The sequence below is a fragment of the Armigeres subalbatus genome, chromosome 2 (assembly GCF_024139115.2).
Source record: "Armigeres subalbatus isolate Guangzhou_Male chromosome 2, GZ_Asu_2, whole genome shotgun sequence".
Classification (NCBI taxonomy): domain Eukaryota; kingdom Metazoa; phylum Arthropoda; class Insecta; order Diptera; family Culicidae; genus Armigeres; species Armigeres subalbatus.
The window spans coordinates 242185883-242206549 of record NC_085140.1 but is presented as its reverse complement, the minus strand read 5'-3'; the positions used below and the strand labels follow the sequence as shown (position 1 = coordinate 242206549).

The 20667-nt window shown below is 42.6% G+C and overlaps 1 protein-coding gene across 6 annotated transcripts in view; it reads left to right on the top strand.

The window, feature by feature from the left end:
- LOC134212003 (ralBP1-associated Eps domain-containing protein 1) overlaps nucleotides 1-12409 on the top strand; it is a 44150-nt gene extending 31741 nt beyond the window's left edge. For all 6 annotated transcript variants that reach the window (XM_062689467.1, XM_062689468.1, XM_062689463.1 and 3 more), the window contains 3 exons: nucleotides 10227-10395; nucleotides 10463-11118; nucleotides 11227-12409. In XM_062689467.1, the coding sequence (XP_062545451.1) occupies nucleotides 10227-10395; nucleotides 10463-11118; nucleotides 11227-11766 (1365 nt within the window). In that variant the 3' untranslated portion in view covers nucleotides 11767-12409. The remainder of the gene's footprint in view (nucleotides 1-10226; nucleotides 10396-10462; nucleotides 11119-11226) is intronic.
- Nucleotides 12410-20667: the final 8258 nt, after the last annotated feature.

Below are 20667 nucleotides of genomic sequence, written 5' to 3'. Positions count from 1 at the left end.
TTGTATACACGATATGCAGTACTGGAACGGTTGAACTCCTGCTTCGTAATCAGCGTGCGATTCTTGCAGTACTGTCGCAATGCTTTTGCCCTACTTCGCTTTAGCTGACGCAGACGACTGTTCGACCAGGGAGGTTTAGGCTTCGGGCGACACAGGGGCACGTGCTCCGCAATTATACGATGAATTTGGCGAGTGAAATAATTAACAGCATCATCTACACAGCCGTCAATCTCGATGGGTGACCAGTCAATACATGAGATAGCATCACAAATACTATCATACACGTCAGAAGCATCGTCAAACGTAAACAGGCCCGGAAGGTTGACGACTATGTCCAGAGCGGGATGGTCAGCATCCAGGTAGATGAGAGGTTCGATGGCTTCGGAAACGGTGCAAGTAGATTTAGCTGCATCGTTGGCGAGGACGAGATCCAGAAATCGACCATTTCTGTTAGCCACTCCATTAAGTTGAGTCAAGCAATTGAACGAAAAACCATCGACCAATGCGGAGCTACTGGTGGACAAAACAGATTGAGGATTTACATGCAGAAACCCGTCTTTCAACGCAACCCATTCCAAGTTCGGTTGATTATAGCCTCCTAGTTGCACGACAAAGTCATTGTGATCCAGGTTGGAACTAATAGAGCTAAAAGAGTTCATGTGGTCCCGCGCTACGCCGGTCTGGAGATATCTACCTCCTATGCTAACCAATCGATCGGCCGTAGAAATTCTAATCCATAACTGCTCCAATGCAATGCTTGTCAATATAAAGTCAACGTAGCTATTATAGCGTGTTGAGACTGCTATCAAGACTCCTCCTCCGCGAGACTTAGTACTGTTAGCTGAATTACGATCTGTACGGTAAACAGCAAACTTAGGACCGAATAGCTGTATGCCGAGGATGTGTTCGTCTAGCCAAGTTTCCGTCAAAACAATTACGTCGTAGTCACATTCACTAGCAGCCAGAAAGAAAGAGTCCACCTTAGTACGGAGGCCGCGCACATTCTGGTAGTAGATGCGCAAGGCATGAGCAGGTAATTCACCAGACGAAATGGATCCTCTGACCGGCAGGCAATTGTTAGATACGTTGGATGATATGGCAGGCTGCTCGGGGTTGGAATCAGCGTCTACTGGCTGGATACTGGAAGTAACATATGTTACCGGAAGAGAATTGTTCTGGACGATATTGTACTTGCCTGCAATAACGGTTTGGAAGCCCTCCGTGCCAGACTCAATTACAGGACCGGGATGACTGCGGAGCGCTGGCTGGAGTGGCTCGACTGCAATGAGCGGATTGAGGGCTTCCATTGAGCTAGCAGGCGTGCATCCCGGTGAACGGTTGATTATTTGGATCCTAGATGTGTAGTTAAACGGCAGTTCGGACGGGAGAGTGGAATCATCCATGGCTTCACTAAAAACCGGAGAACTTTCAGACAGAAAAGCGTTCATTGATGGTTGATACTTGCCAGAAAGAGGAGTGCGGAAGCCCCCGTTTCCAATCTCAAACACAGGACCAGGACGGCTGATGATCGTAGGCAGAAAGGGCACGACTATGTTGAGTGGATTAGGGGCTTCCTCTATGCTTGTGGCACTTGTGCGTCCTGGAACGCGTACATCGTTTTGTAGTATCTTGTTGACTGAATGCAAAGACTGGAATTTAGCTGAAACGCTGGAAACGTTGGAAAATCAGGGTACGAAATGCTCGGTGATGAACAATATTTGCTTGCAGGTGTTCGAAAGATCTCGTCTCCCAACTCAAACGATGGTTCGGGACGACTCCTGGCCTCTGGCGAGAAAAGTGCGACTAGGATGAGGGGGATAGGAACTTTCTTGAGGGTAGTGACAAGTGTGCGTCCCGGAGCAGAGCTGAAGCCATCTATCATATCACTTATTCCATCAATATAACTTCGTCCATTGATGTGCTCAATGGATCGTCGCATACTGCAGCAGGTCCTGGTCGCCAAAAATTTGCTCCGGATCTGTTGTCGGTGAACTCCCGATAAACTACTCCTCTCGGCCACGTAGAAGTCGATAGAGCCTTGGACTTCAGGTCCAGGTTCATACCGACTTTGAACGAGACAAACGACAAAGTATTTATATCCCTTCCTTTTGCAACCAGTCGAATTACTTGAATGTCATCTGACGCAAGGCGTTTCATGGCGAGAGCGCGAACTTGGTCTGTGGACACATCATTATTATCGAAGTTTCATGTACCACTGAATATATTTTCACAGAAAGTTAGGCAAGGCCACTAGAAATAAGGTACAGTGCACAGGGTGTTTAAAAATATTTTATCGGTGATTTTTCGAGAAAGGTGATTTTTTTTTTTTTTTTTACTTATTTTATTTGCTAATTATCTAATACATGCATTCATCTCTTAGACTAGGTGTTCCGTGTTTTCTTAACACTATCATCCTTATTTGCTATGTTACATTTTTAGTTATTATTAATACATTTCAATTGCCTCTGGCAGTTAGAATATTTCCTCTGGTTGAATTGAACCATGTAGGAATTACAATGTTTTCTACTTAAACTAAACTTAACCTAATTTATACTAAGGATACAAGGAGCTAATCGTTGCAATAGAAGATTGCAACGATTTTTGTCTAAAATTGGAAATTATTTTGTTGGACATTTGTTGCAATGTCTCAATATTAGAAATTCTATAAAGTTCATTGGTACTATACCACGGAGGCAACTTCAGAATCATTTTCAAATTTTATTTTGAATTCTCTGAAGTGCCTTCTTTCTGGTAACGCAGCAACCAGTCCATATTGGCACAGCATACAACATGGCAGGTCTAAAAATTTGTTTGTAAATCAAAAGTTTGTTCTTAAGACAAAGTTTTGATTTTCTGTTTATAAGTGGATATAGACACTTAATATATTTGTTACATTTGGCTTGAGTTAAGTTAATTTTTGATCTAGCAGAAGTCCTAAATATTTAGCTTCGCTAGACCAATTAATTGGAACCCCATTCATAGTGACAATATGTCTGCTAGAAGGTTTCAAATAAGAAGCTCTCGGCTTATGTGGGAAAATTATAAACTGAGTTTTGGAAGCATTCAGGAAATTTTCCATTTTGCAAGTAAGTGGAGAAAATATCCAAACTTTTTGCAATCTACTACAAATGACACGAAGGCTATGCCCTTTGGCTGAGAGACCTGTGTCATCTGCGAACAAAGATTTTGACACCCTGGTGGTAAATCAGGTAAGTCAGAAGTAAAAATGTTATACAAAATGGGCCCCAGTATGCTGCCTTGGGAACACCAGCTCTTACAGGTAATCTATCAGATTTAGAATTCTGATAGTTTACCTGCAGTGAAACGATCTGATAAATAATTTTGGATCAGTTTAATAATGTACAGAGGAAAATTAAAATTCATCAATTTTACAATCAAACCTTCATGCCAAACACTGTCAAATGCTTTCTCTATATCAAGAAGAGCAACTCCAGTCGAATATCCTTCAGATTTGTTGAGCCGAATTAAGTTCGTAACTCTTAATAACTGATGAGTGGTTGAATGCCCATGGCGAAAACCAAATTGCTCATCAGCAAAAATAGAATTGTCATTAATATGAACCATCATTCTATTTAAAATAATCTTTTCAAACAGTTTGCTTATTGAAGAAAGCAAACTGATTGGATTGGGCGATAACTAGAAGCCTCAGCTGGATTTTTGTCCGGCTTCAAAATTGGAACAACTTTGGCGTTTTTCCATTTATCTGGAAAGTATGCCAATTGAAAACATTTGTTAAATAAATTTACCAAAAAGGATAAAGAGCTCTCAGGAAGTTTTTTGATAAGTATGTAGAAAATACCATCATCACCCGGGGCTTTCATATTTTTAAATTTTCTAGTAATAGATCTCACTTCATCCAAATTAGTTCCCAACGAAGGGTCAAAAACATTATCTTGGTTGAGAATGTCTTCGAAGCTTCGTGTAACCTGATCTTCAATTGGACTAGTGAGACCTAGACTAAAATTATGGGCACTCTCGAACTGCTGAGCAAGTTTTTGAGCCTTTTCGCCATTTGTTAATAAAATTTTATTTCCCTCTTTAAGCGCTGGAATTGGCTTTTGAGGTTTTTTAAGAATTTTCGTTAATTTCCAAAAGGGTTTCGAACTGGGGTCCAACTTCGAGACATTATTCTCAAAGTTGGTATATCTCCGAATAGCGAAACTTTTTTTAATTTCATTTTGCAAATTTTGCCAAATAACTTTCAACGTGGGATCACGAGTTCTTCGGTATTGCCTTCGCCTCACATTCTAAGACGGATCAGTAGCTGAAGATTGTCGTCAATAATAATGGAGTTGAATTTAATTTCACATTTAGGAATTACAATGCCTCTGGCTTCGACAATTAAATTTGTCAAAGATACGAGCGCATTGTCAATATCACTTTTGGTATCCAAAGGAATATTAACATCAAAATTCCTATCGATATATGTTTTATATAAATCCCAATCAGCTCTATGATAATTAAAAGTAGAGCTGATTGGATTGGTGAGATTTCAAATGTCACAGGAAGGTGTAAAACCAGCCTGGCCACAAGTTACCAATTGGCCACAAAGCTGACTTGAATCCGTTAAAACTAAATCAATTGTAGAAGGATTTCGGCTGGAAGAAAAACAAGTTGGTCCATTGGGATATTGAACTGTATAATATCCCGCAGAACAATTATCAAATAAAATTTTGCCGTTGGAATTGCTTTGAGCATTTTTCCATGAACGGTGTTTGGCATTGAAGTCACCAATAACGAAGAATTTTGATTTGTTGCGAGTCAGAATTTGAAGATCTGCTTTCAACAAATTCTTTTGCTGCCCATTGCATTGAAAAGGCAAATAGGCTGCAATGAAGGAAAATTGTCCAAAATTTGTCTCAACAGAAACTCCCAAGGTTTCAAAACTTTGGTTTAAAATGTAGAATATAATTTATGTTTGATACGTCTATTAATGACAATGGCTACCCCACCACAGGCGCTGTCAAGACGATCATTTCTGTAAATAATATAATTTGGACCTCTTTAAATGGAGAGTCCTGGTTTTAAATACGTTTCAGTTATAATGACAATGTACACATTATGAACTGATAGGAAGTTGAAAAATTCATCTCCCTTGCCCTTTAAAGAGCGGGCATTCCAATTTAGAACTTTCACACAATTATTTGGATCCATTGAAACGGAGTCCGATAACAATTTTTTGTGTGTACTTTATACCAACCTGAACAGCTTCAGGAATGGTATTTGCTTTGAACATTGCATCAATCATGTGATGCAATTGTTCAGTTAAAAATCAAAATCGGAAGCAGTCATGCTACCTGTATCAACAACATGACCGTTATTTTCCGTTGGGACATGGGTATAAACCTCATTTTGAGAAGAGAAATTTTGTCTACCAGCAGCGATGTTTGCATACGTAGGTACATTCGAAAAATTGGAATTTACTGAAGTGCTTGCTACCCGTTGACGAGCGGCAAAATTTGTTTGTGAATTGTGGTGGGTATGAATTGCTCGACCGGTAACTGGTTTTGAAATTTGAGCGTTTGAAAAATTTCTACCCGCCGAAACTGGGATCCGATTGAAAGTGCCCGTCACCCATCTCGCACGGGAATTCAAAACTTTGTTGCGGGAAGGGCATTCCCAGAAATTGGATTTATGATTGCCTCCACAATTGGCACATGGAAATTTATGAGGATCTTCTGTCACAGGACATGCGTCCGTGGCGTAAGAGGTTCCAGCGCAAATCATGCATTTAGCATCCATGTGACAATGTTTGGTTCCATGACCCCACTTTTGGCACTTACGGCACTGGGTGAGGTTTTGGAAATTTCCCCCCGGCCTGCGGAAATGTTCCCATGTAACACGGACATGAGACATAATACAGGCCTTTTCCAAACTTTCATATTATTTAGTTCACTTTTGTTAAAATGAACTAAATAAAATTCTTGAGAAATGCCCCTCTGGGAAGTACCAGAGTGGGATTTCTTTTTCATTTTAATTACTTGGACTGGTGAAAATCCAAGTAATTGAGAAATTTCAATTTTAATCTCATCCAGTGATTTATCATCACTGGGGAGACCTTTCAAGACGACTTTGAACAATCGCTCAGTTTTGTCGTCGTATGTGAAGAATTTATGGCGCTTCTCAGTTAAATACTGAAGAAGACGTTTGCGATCGTCAAAGGATCCCGGCAAAACGCGGCAGTCACCCTTCCTAGCAATCTGAAATGAAACCTTGATCCCCTGAAGGTTACTCAAAATCTCATTCCGGAAGCCAGTAAACTCAGCAACAAATACCACAATTGGCGGAATCCTTTGCTTTTTCGCATGAATCGAATCACCTGGGCTAGAGGTATATTCGATTTGCTCAATTTCATCATTAATCAAATCGAACTGATTGCTCAGTTCGATTGGAGAAAAATTATTTCCGATATTAGAGTTAGAAGGAATATCTGAATTCTCCAGCTTCCTTCTATTTTTTCCGCGCTTTGGCAGGACGGTCTTGAAACCTTGTTTCTTTGAAGGAAGTGGAGAATTCAGAGACTCCCCCTTCCTCTTGTTTTTATTAATGCTCATGGCTGAGCGTGGAGACGTGACCTTCTAAGAGGTTTTTTTCCCAGAACGGTGTCCCTGCAGGATTACCACCGCTTGTCGGAATTTTACTTCCGCAAACGGGTCCAACGTAAACGAAGGCACGGGTCCTTGCAAAGATCGTAACGGGATCAGTGGGTACAAATAGCGCTAAGAAGCACCGTTGAAATTAAAATAGCTTCGGGTAGTATTAAAAACTTCCTAAGCACAGCACGAAAGCACGATGCGGTCTGCGAAGGTGATTTTTATTGTTTTCCATATATACCGTCTAAAAAGTCAATTGATACCACAGCAATGAATAAATTATTGTAACTAGCCCGCAGAATCGGAAATATACATACTTGAAGCCTTTTGACGTAGGACTTACGTCTCTCTTTACTATACCGGGTGTCATTTCAAAATATTCAAATCGACCGCGTTACGCTGTGTTGAAAGATTTTAAACGTTAATAGCGTTCGTCTCAACGGACGAATTTCTGCGGTAAGCCCCTCTATCGACAGATTTCAAGTATGCCTTTCATGTCCATGCTTGATAAGACCCGAAAAACTTGTTTCAACAGGCATGAAACTGTTTTCAATGAAAAACATTGAGATCAAGGGAACCTATAAATATGGGTACCGCATAATTATTGCATCATTCCATTACCACGTTCTGATTGGTGCAGACACCAGCGAATGAGCAGCCGCTGGGTCTGCCGAGAAGCCATAAAGTAGCGCAACGCGATTTTTTGCTTTATTCTGACCGGGACAAGCGAAGCAACTGCATCATCGATTGAACAGCACTCACACCTTTTAGCAGGGAATGAAGTCTGCACCGACTTTTCGGCTCGACACTATCGAAGCGACCATCATCAGCCGAAACCTAGCCAGTACATCAGCAGTCCACCCTACAGACCCGACAAAGCAGCAATGCTGAGCAGATACCGGCAGCAGCAGCAGAGTCGAGCCGAGACCGGCCGGCATCGGTGCTGAGCCGAGACAGGCTGAAGAAAAGCCACATGATGCAGCATGTATGTCCAAAAAACAAATGGTTCTTCAGAGAGCCAATAATAGAGCATAATAGAACACGTACTTCCCACCTGAACTGCAATTCTAAGCTCGCTTGCCCGGCTTATTGGCCTGTATCTAGCAAAAAGTCCCGTTAGGAAATAGACGCCAGCAGCGAGCAACAAGCGTAAAAAGGAAAAGCTCTTCTCGAACGCGTTGATGATGATGACGCTTTGGCTGACAAAGAAGCGGGATACAAGACACTAGCTGATTGGCCCATCAATTGGGAAGCAGAGAAGATTCAAAATAAGGTATAAAAGAAAAGTGCATTCGCTCGCAGAGCATTCAGTCTTTATACCAACACTAGAAATTCGCGGTTGTTGAAAAGATCGTTTTCTTACTTTTTGCACTTAGCCGAAGCAAACAGCCTTTTTTCAGGCTCTAATGCTACATTTTACAGGACAAGTGAATTGAACAACTCAGTTGAATTCAATTGACTTGCCAAAAGTTGAACATGTTCAACTTTCTTTTCGTTCAAGTGAATTGAATTAAGGTGTTTACACGTTTAATTTGCGTTAGATTCAAGCGACTTGCTCAATTCACTTGCCTTGTCTAAACGTAGCATAAGAGTTAAAAATAATGTTCTCCTTCAGTTGCTATCGTTTTGGATTAGAAGGCTCTTCAGTGGAAGGGTGAGATACAGTCTACATCCCCTGCTGAGCCAACTTGTGGTTCATTTCAGGCAGTCCTTCAGTGGGAAGGTTGCCACTGTCGAGGCTAATATTTCGTGACCGGACAGATACTTCCTGAATTTGATTCTTGATGATTCTTGTTCGAGGTAGATTTGATTTCTGTGTCGGTTTGATGAGAAGATTTTGCCAAAGAATGGTATGCAACGCCGATTATTTATCCAAAATAGTTGATGTGAGAAATTTGGACATATTATGTATCTTAAAGGCACGCGATGGCATATGAGCAAGTCAAACCACCTTCCTTTTGCCAGTGGAGATATATCAGCTTCCACACTGATATTCTTCCCTCCCCCTTCATACGGGAGCTTGGCAGAAGGAAGGTCGTGTGATATGTGCCATCACAAATATTGCCCTCCGCTCGCTTTCAAATCGACTTCTATAAAAAACATTCTTCATGCCTGCCGTATCCTAACGGAACTATCAATTCTATACTTTCGCCTCTAATTCTATCATGAACATGTACGTCCAAGTTTGGAAGATGATACATATTAGCATTTCCATATCATTGTAAATCGTTTAATTTCACGTAGAAGTAACACACACGAAATCATTAATTTATTGTTTCTTATTGCTGTGAATTTTTTCAGCAGTAAGCACGCATGTTACCAAAAAGAAGCAACGAAATTGGTGCTGTATTTCTTTGTTTGAAAACGGGACAGTTCCCCTAAAACAGCACATTTTGCACAGGTCTGAAAATTTTATAAATAGATTTTTTAAACTTCAAATACTATCATTAATGAAAAATATATAAATGACCTTCATTTGCTTGAGTAAATAATGGCTTAATAGTTAGAAACAAAGCAATCCTAAGTATGTATTTAGTTATTAGTTTTATTTCCAGAGGTTTTGAATAAACAAATTGCTAATAATTCTACAAAGCATGGAAGTAGTCGTTTCCAATATCAATACCTATAATCAAACTCCATAGATGCAAAAGTAAGAAGTTAAATGTAAATACGTTACGTTTAAACAAGTCCTACGTCTACTCGCGGTTATGTTGAAAACATTACCCATTGCTCGTTTTTTCTGTAGTGTTTTTTTTTTTCAGTGTTAGAAGTTCATCACTTCTTCTCCTGTATCCAATCTCACCTGTATCCGATTTAGGATAACTTTCCACAAAACTTTGAAAACAACATGATGCCCCGCCAATTGTCGCTCACAGGCAGATCCCTTTTTTGGGACCTTGACGCCCAGACGTATCCAGTCGGCCGGAAAAAAGTCGCGGTTTCCCAGATACCTATTGCAGAAGTTGATGAAACATTTGCGCAGATTGCATGAGGTCAGCTTTGAGCATCTCTGCTGAAATGCTATCGAACCCTGGGAGCCTTGTTGGATTACATGCTTCCGATGGCTGTTTCCAGAGCCAGAGCGAAATAAGGCTATTCAGGCATTGCAAACCATCCCATCATTCGATCTTTTGAGCAAAGATACTGATGAAATGATGGGATATCGATCTTAGTTATCTATCCGCTCAGTAAACAAAGTGCAATGTTCGTCATGGAGAAAATTTTTTTCACAGCTTTTGTTGTAGCAACACCTTCGAAACCCCGAACTGCTCTGGCTATCGGGATCATCATCTAACGCTCAAATGATAATATCTTTTCAGAGTGCTCTTTGATTTGGGATAATATCTTTGCAGAGGCAAAGATAATATCCTGTGCTCAGATGATATTGCAACTTATTATGAACATGGTTTGCTACTCCCAACGTACCATATGACTTCCTTTTGAAACTCTATGCAGGAAAATTATGCTCTTTTTCGACAGACCCAGGCAGCGATTGTTTTTTTATTTTATCTCTATTAGCAGGTTATACAACTATTGAGTCGTCTTGTTTTCCTGAACAATTTTGTACTTAGTTTTATGATATTCAACTAAATAACCCGCTTCTTTCCGCAGGATTGGAATTCGGCTAGCAAAGAGTGGACCAAATTCACCGAATCTCCTACTTCTAACGTGTCTAGTCCAGGACCTAAACCGGTCAACTTCGATATGCAGCGTACAACGCAGGCAATAGTGTCCGACCCTCAAATTCTACACCCCGTACCATTACGCGTTACTCCCGTTGGTGAGCTCATACGGCCTCTGGTGATTCCGGTCCATTTTAGTAACTTATTTGGTTTCCAATTTTCCAGGCGCAGAAGCAGCTGACAATAGTAATCTAGTCTTCAGTGATGTGACTGTCGGGAGTGGCGGCATTCTTATAGTGCAACGGGATGACTCCAGTCCAAAGCAGCTACAAGCGCAAATTGTGCAGCAACTACCGCAGCCGGTAGCGCATCCAAATCAACGAGATTCACTAACGAGTAGTGATCTAAGAGCGATTCAGCGACCCCAGCCGAAGAAGCCTCCCTCGAAGGGTGTCGGAGCCATCCCTCCCCCGCCTCAGCGGGAACCCAGCGTTACTTCATCGTCCGGTGGTACCGCCGCTGGTGTAGATTCAATGGCGACATCCCTCGATACAGCAACGTTCAACAGTGTCATCAACAGTACGGCCGGCCATACAGTGGTTGTCAGTACCGTTGCAAACAGTGCCAGTAAAAAAGACCAACCTCCTCCACCGTTGCCACCGCCACGCCCATCGCAGCATCGACACACGCGCAGCAGTAGTCTAGATCTGAACAAGTTGAAGATGAACAACGCCACCAAGCAGCAGATAGAGGATCAAATGCGCATGCCACCGCCGCCGGAAGTGCCACCGCGTGTTACGCCAACCGCTGAACATCCTGCAGCACCCGGGTTCGCAGACTTTGCACACTTTCCAAATGCGCCCTCTGCGGACGAAAGAAAGGTTGGTATCTGAATTGTTATATTGTGTGTTATTTTAATTTGTGGAATCCGATGTCCTATTTGCATTTTTGAGCTAATGACAATTCCTCCATGGCCGAATAATTTACAGGTTTCCGCGGAAGGCAACGTTACAACCATCCATTTGGACGCCAGTGGCAATATGACTACGGCACCACCCCAGCATACAACCCCTCGTGGCAGCCTGTCCAGCTCTTGGTTTATTGTTAGTGGCCCGAGTGCTTTCGAAGTGTACCGCAAACCCCAGCAGCAGTCGCACTCTCGAGGATCAGAATCGCCTCCACAACCCCCGCCGTTGGTGGCATCGCGAAGCGTCGAATCTTCTTCGCTGGATTACGAGAAACGTATCTCGGCACTCAGCGACAACCTGCGGCAAGTGCGATTCAAAAACAGCGAAGTGACCAACGGCCCTGATGTTTTGAAGCACCTGAAGGAACAGAACCTTCTTCTGTTGAGGATATGCAGCGACCTCAGTGAGGAGCTACTACAGATCCAACAGAAGCGCGAGGATATCCGGATAAAGATTGAACTGCAGGAACAGAATCTTGGTGCCAGCAGTATTGCCAACAGCGGTCAACAGCAGCAGACAGCGAATGGCGGGGCTGCATCTTCTGTGAATCATCTCACTTGAGAACAGCTTCATCGTTAATAGTTGTTGATTAGGTACTAAGCCGAAAGTATGAAAACTCAAAGTGGTGTAATTATATCCATTGATCATGCGCTGTGGTTCCCTACTTGAGATACACACGACACACAATGTTTGATGCTCCCCTCTAATGATAATATCCTTCGCTTCGTAGAGAATAAAATCAAACGCGCGATCCGTACAACTCGAAAACAGGAAACTTTTAATCATTGTTAGTAAAGACAAATAAAACTATTGTAGAGAAAGATGGCAACAAGATTTTTAAAATCGACTATCGTAACAAAACTGGGCTAAAAGTCGTTCACGTAGGGTAAGATGAGAGAAAATGAAGAACTACAAAGCTGGATACGTGTCACAATGTGCATGTAACTGAACGGGGACTCATAGACAATGTGTTTTATTGTGTGAAAATATTTGTTTTATATCTGATTATATTTAAGACACGAAGATATATACATATTAAATTTTATGAGTATATATATTAAAGCATGTATAATCTGTTTCAATGAATCTTATGAAACCTGTACGCTCGATCCTACGCATTTTGTCCGATGTCAAATAATTGGTTGATCTGTTTGTACACAAAATAGGATATAAAAATACAGAACAATGCTTGTACCACTGGAAACTGTTTTAAGTATGATACTTTGAATATCCGATTTCCTTTGTTCATATTCGGTAGCAAAGTATTCCATAGATGACCCACCGCAATACAAAAAGCATGTCCTATCAAAGAATTCGTCGGTGGAAAATTTCAAAATATATCAAGCAGCTTTTTCCTGTATAAGGCCGGAGTGGCCAGTGCAGTGCATAAAAGTCTTCTCCATTCAGCACGTCGCCAACCAAGAAGTAAACGGAGGGTTCGAAAATCGTCCTCCACTTGATCGATCCAACTTGCTCTCTGTGCACCTCGCTTTCTTGTTCCCGTCGGATCGTTATCGCTATTTTTTCACCGAATTTCTGTAAGACATTCTGGCTACGTGCCCGGCACACCGCAGTCTTCCGATTTTCGCGGTGTGAATGTGGTTTTCCTAACAACTGATGCAACTCGTGGTTCATTCGCCTCCTGCACGTCCGGCATCTACACTCCACCATAGATGGTACCAGCACTTTCCTTTCTAAAGCGGTCCTCCTCGAGCATCGTCCAGGTTTCGTGTCCGTAGAGAACTACCGGTCTAATAAGCGTTTTGTAGATAGTCAGTTTGGTACGGCGGCGAACTCCAAAAAGTTGCGAAGTCCAAAGAACGTACGATTTCCTGCCATGATGCGTCTTTGAATTTCTCTGCTGGTATCGTTATCGAAGATCACCAGTGAGCCCAAGTACACGAACTCTACAACCACCTCGATATCGTCATCACCAATAGAAACTCGTGGTGGGTGGCTTACATTGACCTCTATTGAGCCTCTTCCCAGCATGTACTTTTCCTCCATCTTCTCAAAGCTACGCGACATAATATCTATGTCGTCGGCGAAATCAAATCACTAGACGGACTTCGTTTAAATTGTACCACTCATGCCAATTCCTGCCCTTTGTATTACTCCCTCCAAAGCGATATTGAGTAGCAGACACAAATACCATCACTTTGCCGTAACCTTTTGCGCGTTTCTAAGGGACTCGAGAATGCCCCTGAAACTCGAACTACGCACATCACCTGATCGATTGTATCATATGCAGCTTTGAATGTTTGCTTCTATTATTCCATTGAGCCCATTTTTTCAGCTATAAAATATAAGCTGGGTATTTAAATGGCATTTCAAGTTGTTGTTTATGCACTTTAATTTATCAAAACAATTGTCGCGGTATTAGGCCATTTTCTTCACCAATAGTCACATAAGAGTACGATATCATTTCTGCGATACTTTCCACAGACTATTAACGTAAATATTTCCAAAAATTCCTTTACAGTTTCTTATATTAAGGTAGAGTATTCTTCATCCGAATACAAATCTACCATTGCCTTCAAATTATTTAATGTAGACATTGGATATCACCTATTTTAAATCTAAATAATTGTGGAGTAAATTATTTGATGAATCAATAAACACTTTTAAACCGTCAATATTGAGAAGTTGCTCACTACCCAAGGAAATGATTATTTTCCTAGTAGGTATCTGTGTGAAATAGTAATTTAAAATAGTAGTACCATGCATCGGTACTGAAGTTCCAACATATTTTTGCTTCTTCTTATGAGCTGCGAATTCGTTTTCGTACTGATTTCTGAGATCTTATTTCATTGCGTTTGGCATTTCGGAATCTCACCTTTACACAGAGCTCTAATTAGTCAGAGGGGTCAGCGGATCCACCAAATTCGTATCCGCTCCATTCCTAATTAATGAGCGCTCTGGAGCTTGGAGATTAATGTCGTCGGCTTCGAAACCAACCTAAGCTTGAGTTACGTTTTTCTAATTTACTCCATCTAAAAGGAGCAAAGGATGGGTCATCTAAAAGCAAATTATATTCGTTCCATACTCTTCCGATCATCACTCATAAGTATCAACAAGAATAGTAAGAAAAAGAGCACAGTGCGGTAGAACCTACTCCGTAATGCAGCACGTAAAGGTGTCTATCCAACATTACGGAAATCGTAATGTAATCCCCAGGGGCTTTTTTGTTTTTAGCCGGCCGATCTCCTCTTGGATTTCCAGGAGATTCGGAGCCGGAAGTCGTATGTCCTGCGCGCGTGCTCCTAGGTTCATTACCATACCGCCACCGTTGTCTGCTACATCCCCATTCAGGTGGTCTTCATAGTGCGGCCGCCACCTTTGGATCACCTCACGCTCGTTCGTAAGATGGTTCCCGTTTATATCCTTACGCATATCGGGCTGTGGCACGTGGCTCTTATGTGAACTTCTCATAGAAACCTTCGTGCGTTATAAGCTCGGTACAGTTGCTCAGTCTCTTCACGGTCTCCATCTTCCTGCTGGCGCTTTTTTCTCCGAAAAATCGAGTTTTGTCTGTTCCGCGCCCGTTTGTATCGTGCTTCGTTCGCCCTCGTGCGGTGTTGCAGCAATCTCGCCCATGTTACATTCTTCTCTTTCACTAACTGCACACATTCACCGTCACACCAGTTGTTTCTTTGATCCGGGGGTACCGTGCCTAGTGCAGCGGTTGCGGTGCTTCCAATGGCGGATCGAATATCTTTCAGCCTTCTTCAAGAGAAGCTGCGCCTAGCAGCTCTTCCGTTGGGAGTGCCATTTCCAGCTGCGTCGACGACTTCGACGCATATTGTACATCGTCGAGGGTTTTGAGCGCAGACATACTGCAACGAGGTAGTGGTCAGATTCAATATTCGCACTGCGGTAAGTGCGTACGTTCGATCAGAACGTGGTCGATTTGGTTTTCCGTTTCTTGATTAGGTGATTTCCACGCGGCCTTTTGGGTATTCTTGCGGGGTAAGAAAATGCTTCGGACTACCATTTCTCGGGAGGCTGCAAAGTTTATGCATCGTTGGCCGTTGTCGTTCGATACGGTGTGTAGACTATCCGGTCATATGACCGGTCTATACATTTCCTCCCTTCCTACCTGAGCGTTCATGTCGCCGATGACGATTTTGACGTCCCGCAGTGGACATCTATCGTATGTCTGCTCCAGCTGTGCATAGAACGCTTCTTTCTCGTCGTCGGGTCTCCCTTCGTGTGGGCAGTGCACGTTGATGATTCTATAGTTGAAAAACGGCCTTTTATCCTCAGCTTACACATCCTTGCGTTGATTGGCTGCCACCCAATCGCACGTTTGCGTATCTTGCCCAGCACTATGAAGCTGGTTCCCAGCTCGTTGGTGATGCCACAGCTTTGATATAAGGTAGCCGCTCGAAGCCCGATTTTCCACACTTTCTGTCCTGTCCAGTAGATTTTCTGCAGCGCTACGAGGTCGTAGTTGTGGGGATGTAATTCATCGTGGATTGTCCTGTCCCAACCTGCGAAACCTAGCGACTTGCAGTTCCATGTTCCAAGCATTCAATCGTGATCCTTTATTCGTCGCCGATTGTATCGAGTCGTATTATCTTGTATATCGTTCGTAATTGTTTTTAAAGGCGGCTTATAGGGCCGTCGTGTCAGGTCTGTTTAGCGTCCCACCTAACACCAGGACTTGGGCTTGTGCGCTTTGAGCGGCACACGGTCGTATAGGCGGTGCCTACTTACGGATACATGAAGCTTTTTATAGAAGTTTAACAGAGTCCACTGTCAAACCCCACCACGTCCTATGCAGGCACCACTACTCGCAGATGGCTTGGGGAGAGATCGTCAAGCCCTTGGACATAGTCCTTGCCGCCTCGTCACTCCATGTTCCTCCAAGAACAAAGACATTTCTTAGTTGAAAGGTATGTCACCGTCCGTAACCATGACATCGGGAACACCAAACCTTCTAATCAAGGTCATTAGCGAATTGATCACTCGTTCAACGTCCGTTACATAAAGCATGACCTCTACTTTCACTCATTTAGAGTAGCTGTCGACGATGAACAAAAACGTTTTTCCTTCTAAATTGGAAGAAGTCATCGGAATCCATTTGCTGTGGCCAGGTTTAGTAGGCTTCACATGTCTTAACGAAGTTCTCGATGTCTTAGATAGTTCCTGACCAAAAAACTGTTTGTCGCGCTAGCTGCTTCATTTTTACCATGCCGAGAAGGTTTGCATGCAAGAGTTGTAGCCGGCACGGAGCGATCCGTACCAAAAACACATGGCTTAAGCGCCACTCCACAAGGGAGACCACGGCCCAATTTAATTTGCCAGAATGAGACTCTCTCAAGGCGAGTCCATTTTAATTTTCCCGATAAGGATTTATGGATCGGTCCAGCCAGCAACAACGAAAAGTGCCAAATTGAGTCCACCCTATCTTCCCTCTATACCGTACAGCCACACCATACACTCAAAAAGTCGATGAGAGCTCACCAGAACCTAATACACTCTAAGTGGGAGTGCGCCTCTCATCATCGGCAGGCTCTTTGCGCTCCTGCTACTCGACGATAATTTTCGGTGGTGGCAAAACGAGCTCACGCACGAATTTCACGGCTCCGTGATGGCGGACCCAAGCGGTCGTCGGAGGATTTCCGACTTGCGAAAAATTGTTCGGCTATAGAAGCACATTTGGGTCATCAATCTACGACTGGCACAAAAAACTTTCCTCCGCGGCGCCCACCTCGGACGCCGCACTCCGATCAAAATAGTTTTGGTGAGTCACCGGTTTGTTGTGGGTTTTACTTAACCTGACCCAGTCGATGACCTGCCGGTGGGGTCGACGCTCCTGTCTTGTTGGCGGCCGGTGATTGCTTCTTAATGAAGCGCTGCACGATGGCGGTTGCTTGCCGGCGGTTTGACGGACCGGCTGGTGGATCTCGTCCACGTGGAGGTCCCCTGGCCTTCCCTCGGACTAATATGGTGACGGATCGGTCCGCTTCCGACCAGTTGACGGTTGTCGGGGATTTTCCGTCCGTTGGGGAGAAGCGTCGCGCTTGGGTGCGAAAAGAATCTGCGGGCGGGAAAATCAAGCCAATCTGGCTACACAAAACACATGAGCACAGTCACATTTAGCACATTTTAGAGCAACAAACTTTACCTTCGCAAGGTTTTCTTCGCCTACTATCGCACACAAAATCTTTACGCACACTTTCTGCCTAATTGCTAAGGAACGAACAATTATTAATTAACTAATTACATTTAAAGTCACAGTAACACATACTTTCGAACAATTGAAATAATTACTAGCAAACGCGGACACTTCCAACTCATTAGCTGATCACGGACGAAATGATCGAGTCCGTGAATCCTCAGATCAAGGATGGTGGGCTCGGACACAACCGGAAACACGTCATTTCCCGACCCCCTTCGTGTACGATCGTGACTTTATTGGCGCTTTGATGTTGCACGAAGAAGAAGAAGAAGCAGAAAGATGATAATCGAAACTCTTCTCAAAAATTCTAAAAGCAATTTAATTAAAAGCGGTAAGCAGTACGGGGTTGAACTTTTCTTATACTGTGTTTTAAATGTAAAATTACAAAATAAAATTTCGAATAAAAATATTATGTTTATATTGATAGTTGGAAGTGTACCTCTGGAGCCTAGCTACGTACAACCAATTGTTTCCAGATTTCCCGAAGATTCCAACCAACGGATTGTGATCGGTGTACACCTTCAACTTTTGTCCAAACAGAAATTTGTGAATTTTCTTCACAGTGCACACTAAAGCCAATGCTCCTAAATGAATAATTGGATATCGTTTTTGTGCTGAATTTAAGGAAAATGATATGAAGCATATAGGCCTTTCCAGCCAATTTATATCGTGAGCTAAAACTCCATCTAACCCACATGAACTGGCATCTGATACAACAACAAGCGGTTTGTTTGGATCGTGAAACTTCAACAAATTTGCATTGATCAAGCTATTTTTGCTGAATTGGAAGCCTTTCTCGTACAACAAAGTTGTACCGAAAGGCTATCATTTCACTCCAAGAACGAACTTCCTATAGACGGCCCGGAGACTTATAGTGTTATATACCAATCGACTCAGCTCAACGAACTGAGCACATGTCTATCTGTCCGTGTGTATGTGTTGTAGCATGATGGCTTTTGTTAATATGTAAATAGAACTATAATAGATGATTACGGTAAATGAATGAAATTGATATTAATTAATTTAAATTGTTTTGGTTCTTGTTATGTAAATCTTGTATTTATGTTATGGTTCAATATTCATTAGATCCTTTGTATGCATTATTCAATATAGATACCAATTCGACATCTGACAAGTTCACTCAAAGCATATATTGTTAAATGTTTAACGTGAAAGTTCATTCAAAGAATGAACATTCAAGTTCATCTAAGATGAACACCGCCAAAGCTTCACAGGTCGCTTCGTGAACTTCCACGACCGTCCAAACCAAGGGGTGGGACTTAAGAGGGTTTAGAAGGATGACCCTTTCAGCTCCGATAGGTTATGAGGGAATGAGATAACAGTTTCCATTCGTATGTTTATAATGGCAAAAGATCGGGAAGGTTGATGGCCTTTGGGAAGGTTCAACAACCCCGCACACGATTCGAACAACCTAGCTGATGCAATTTGGGACCACACTGGATCTTTTCAATCGAGACCATGGAAAGATCCGAGAATGCGAGTTTTAAGTCTCTTAGTATCGTGAATCTGCTGTGGTATGTTAAAACGACATTAAAAATCCTTGGTGTTTTAGATATTACGTTTATTACTTTCCGTTAGGCTAAATTCCAGTTAAAGAGTGTTGTGCGGTTCGTTAGTATTTTTGTGCGAGCATCCTAGAAATAGAAGGTAATTTGTGAAATATGTGTGTTCCAAAATGTGTGTGCTTATACGCGTCAAACAGCCGTTTGACGGCTTCTTATTGCCAGTTTTTGAGAACGAGATTCGAACCGACGCCTCTACCGACCTCTGGATATCGACCGCATCGCCCAACCCTCTCGGCCACCGTTTTCGTCGATCCACGCGCTCTCGTTGAAAACTCTCCGAGTTGCGGCTTTTGGTCCGTGAACCGGAAAGGATCCGCACCGTCACCATTGCGTCCGTCTTGGCCACGCCGGCCACCTTCAAAACGAATCATTTCGTCCGTAGCCGAGCAGTCATTCCGGCTGCCCACGGAATCCATTTTGTTGCCATCTTCGGTGGCGCGTTCCACGAGACGCTGTATTGTTCGACCATCGTTATTGTCCGAACCCCGCCATCCGTCCGCTATTGTGTAGCAGCCATCGATCGCCATTGCGATCCGCAGCGTCCAACGACACGCGTTGGTAACCGTTCCTCCGCAAGACCAACCATCATCGAACAGTCCGTTCGCCGGGTCGCGAACCTCGCGGTCACTTGGTGGAGTTGCCGCAATACCATTTCGACAGCGAGCCACATCAAGAAAGGTCGGTAAAGCAGAGCACCAGAAAACATCCACGGTACCGTGAGTAGAAATGCGCATGCGTAAATGAATTGACACACACACATGATAGCTAGCTAAAATTAGAAATACCGCACATATGAAGTAGACAGACAAGAAAAGTAGAGAGAAAGGAAAGGAAAAGAGGAAGTGAAATGATCCTAGGATAAGTTTGTAAATTTAAATAAAAGCATGCTTGTTAATCGTTGTTGTTTTGCCCTACAAAAATGTATGTTTTTTCATACAAGTGCAACGAGTTTCGTAATGTCTAGATACTGAAGGTTTTTGATGTCGTTCGGTTAGAGTTTTTGTCGTATTTTGTGATTTTTTACTCCTAGTTGAACTGCTAGAAAAACTCAGTCCCTCTTCTTTCGTTCTTAAAGCGAGAAGGCAGATTTGTGAAGGTTGATTCTGCCAATGATGTAATTAGAACTACAGTGACTAACCGAACGACGATCTCTAGCCATCGTAAATTTACGCGTGGGACGGTCATCTCGCCGAAAAAGAACGGAAGTACTTCATAACCGTTCGGGTTTGCTAGTGCGTTTCTCATCCACTGAATTCTTTCAAGAAACCTGCCCTGAGGTTTGGATTCTTGCCGGGCACAAAAACAGACGGGCGGCCCTCAATGTTGATTGAGGTGGCGCTTAAGCCACTCGTTTACGGATTCAAGGTCGAGAGACCCCATAGCCGCTAAGGCGTGCTATAACTTGGCGCCCAACGTTTAAAAGGCTTTTCGGAATTTTCTTAAAAATTTGGGAATTTTGCAATTGAATTTATTTGGAATTAGTGCAAAAGAGCACGAAATTGTACATATATTAATTATTTTTTCTTCGTTTGTATATGCGTTCTGAGTGTTAAAACTATACAGTGTTGAATCATTACTCTATTACCTACACATAAACACATTTTGCATGAATTCTAGTATGTAAGGTTTTAGAGTTAAGTGAACAAATTTGCAATTTTCAAATTTTGAATCTAGTGAACTGAACTATAA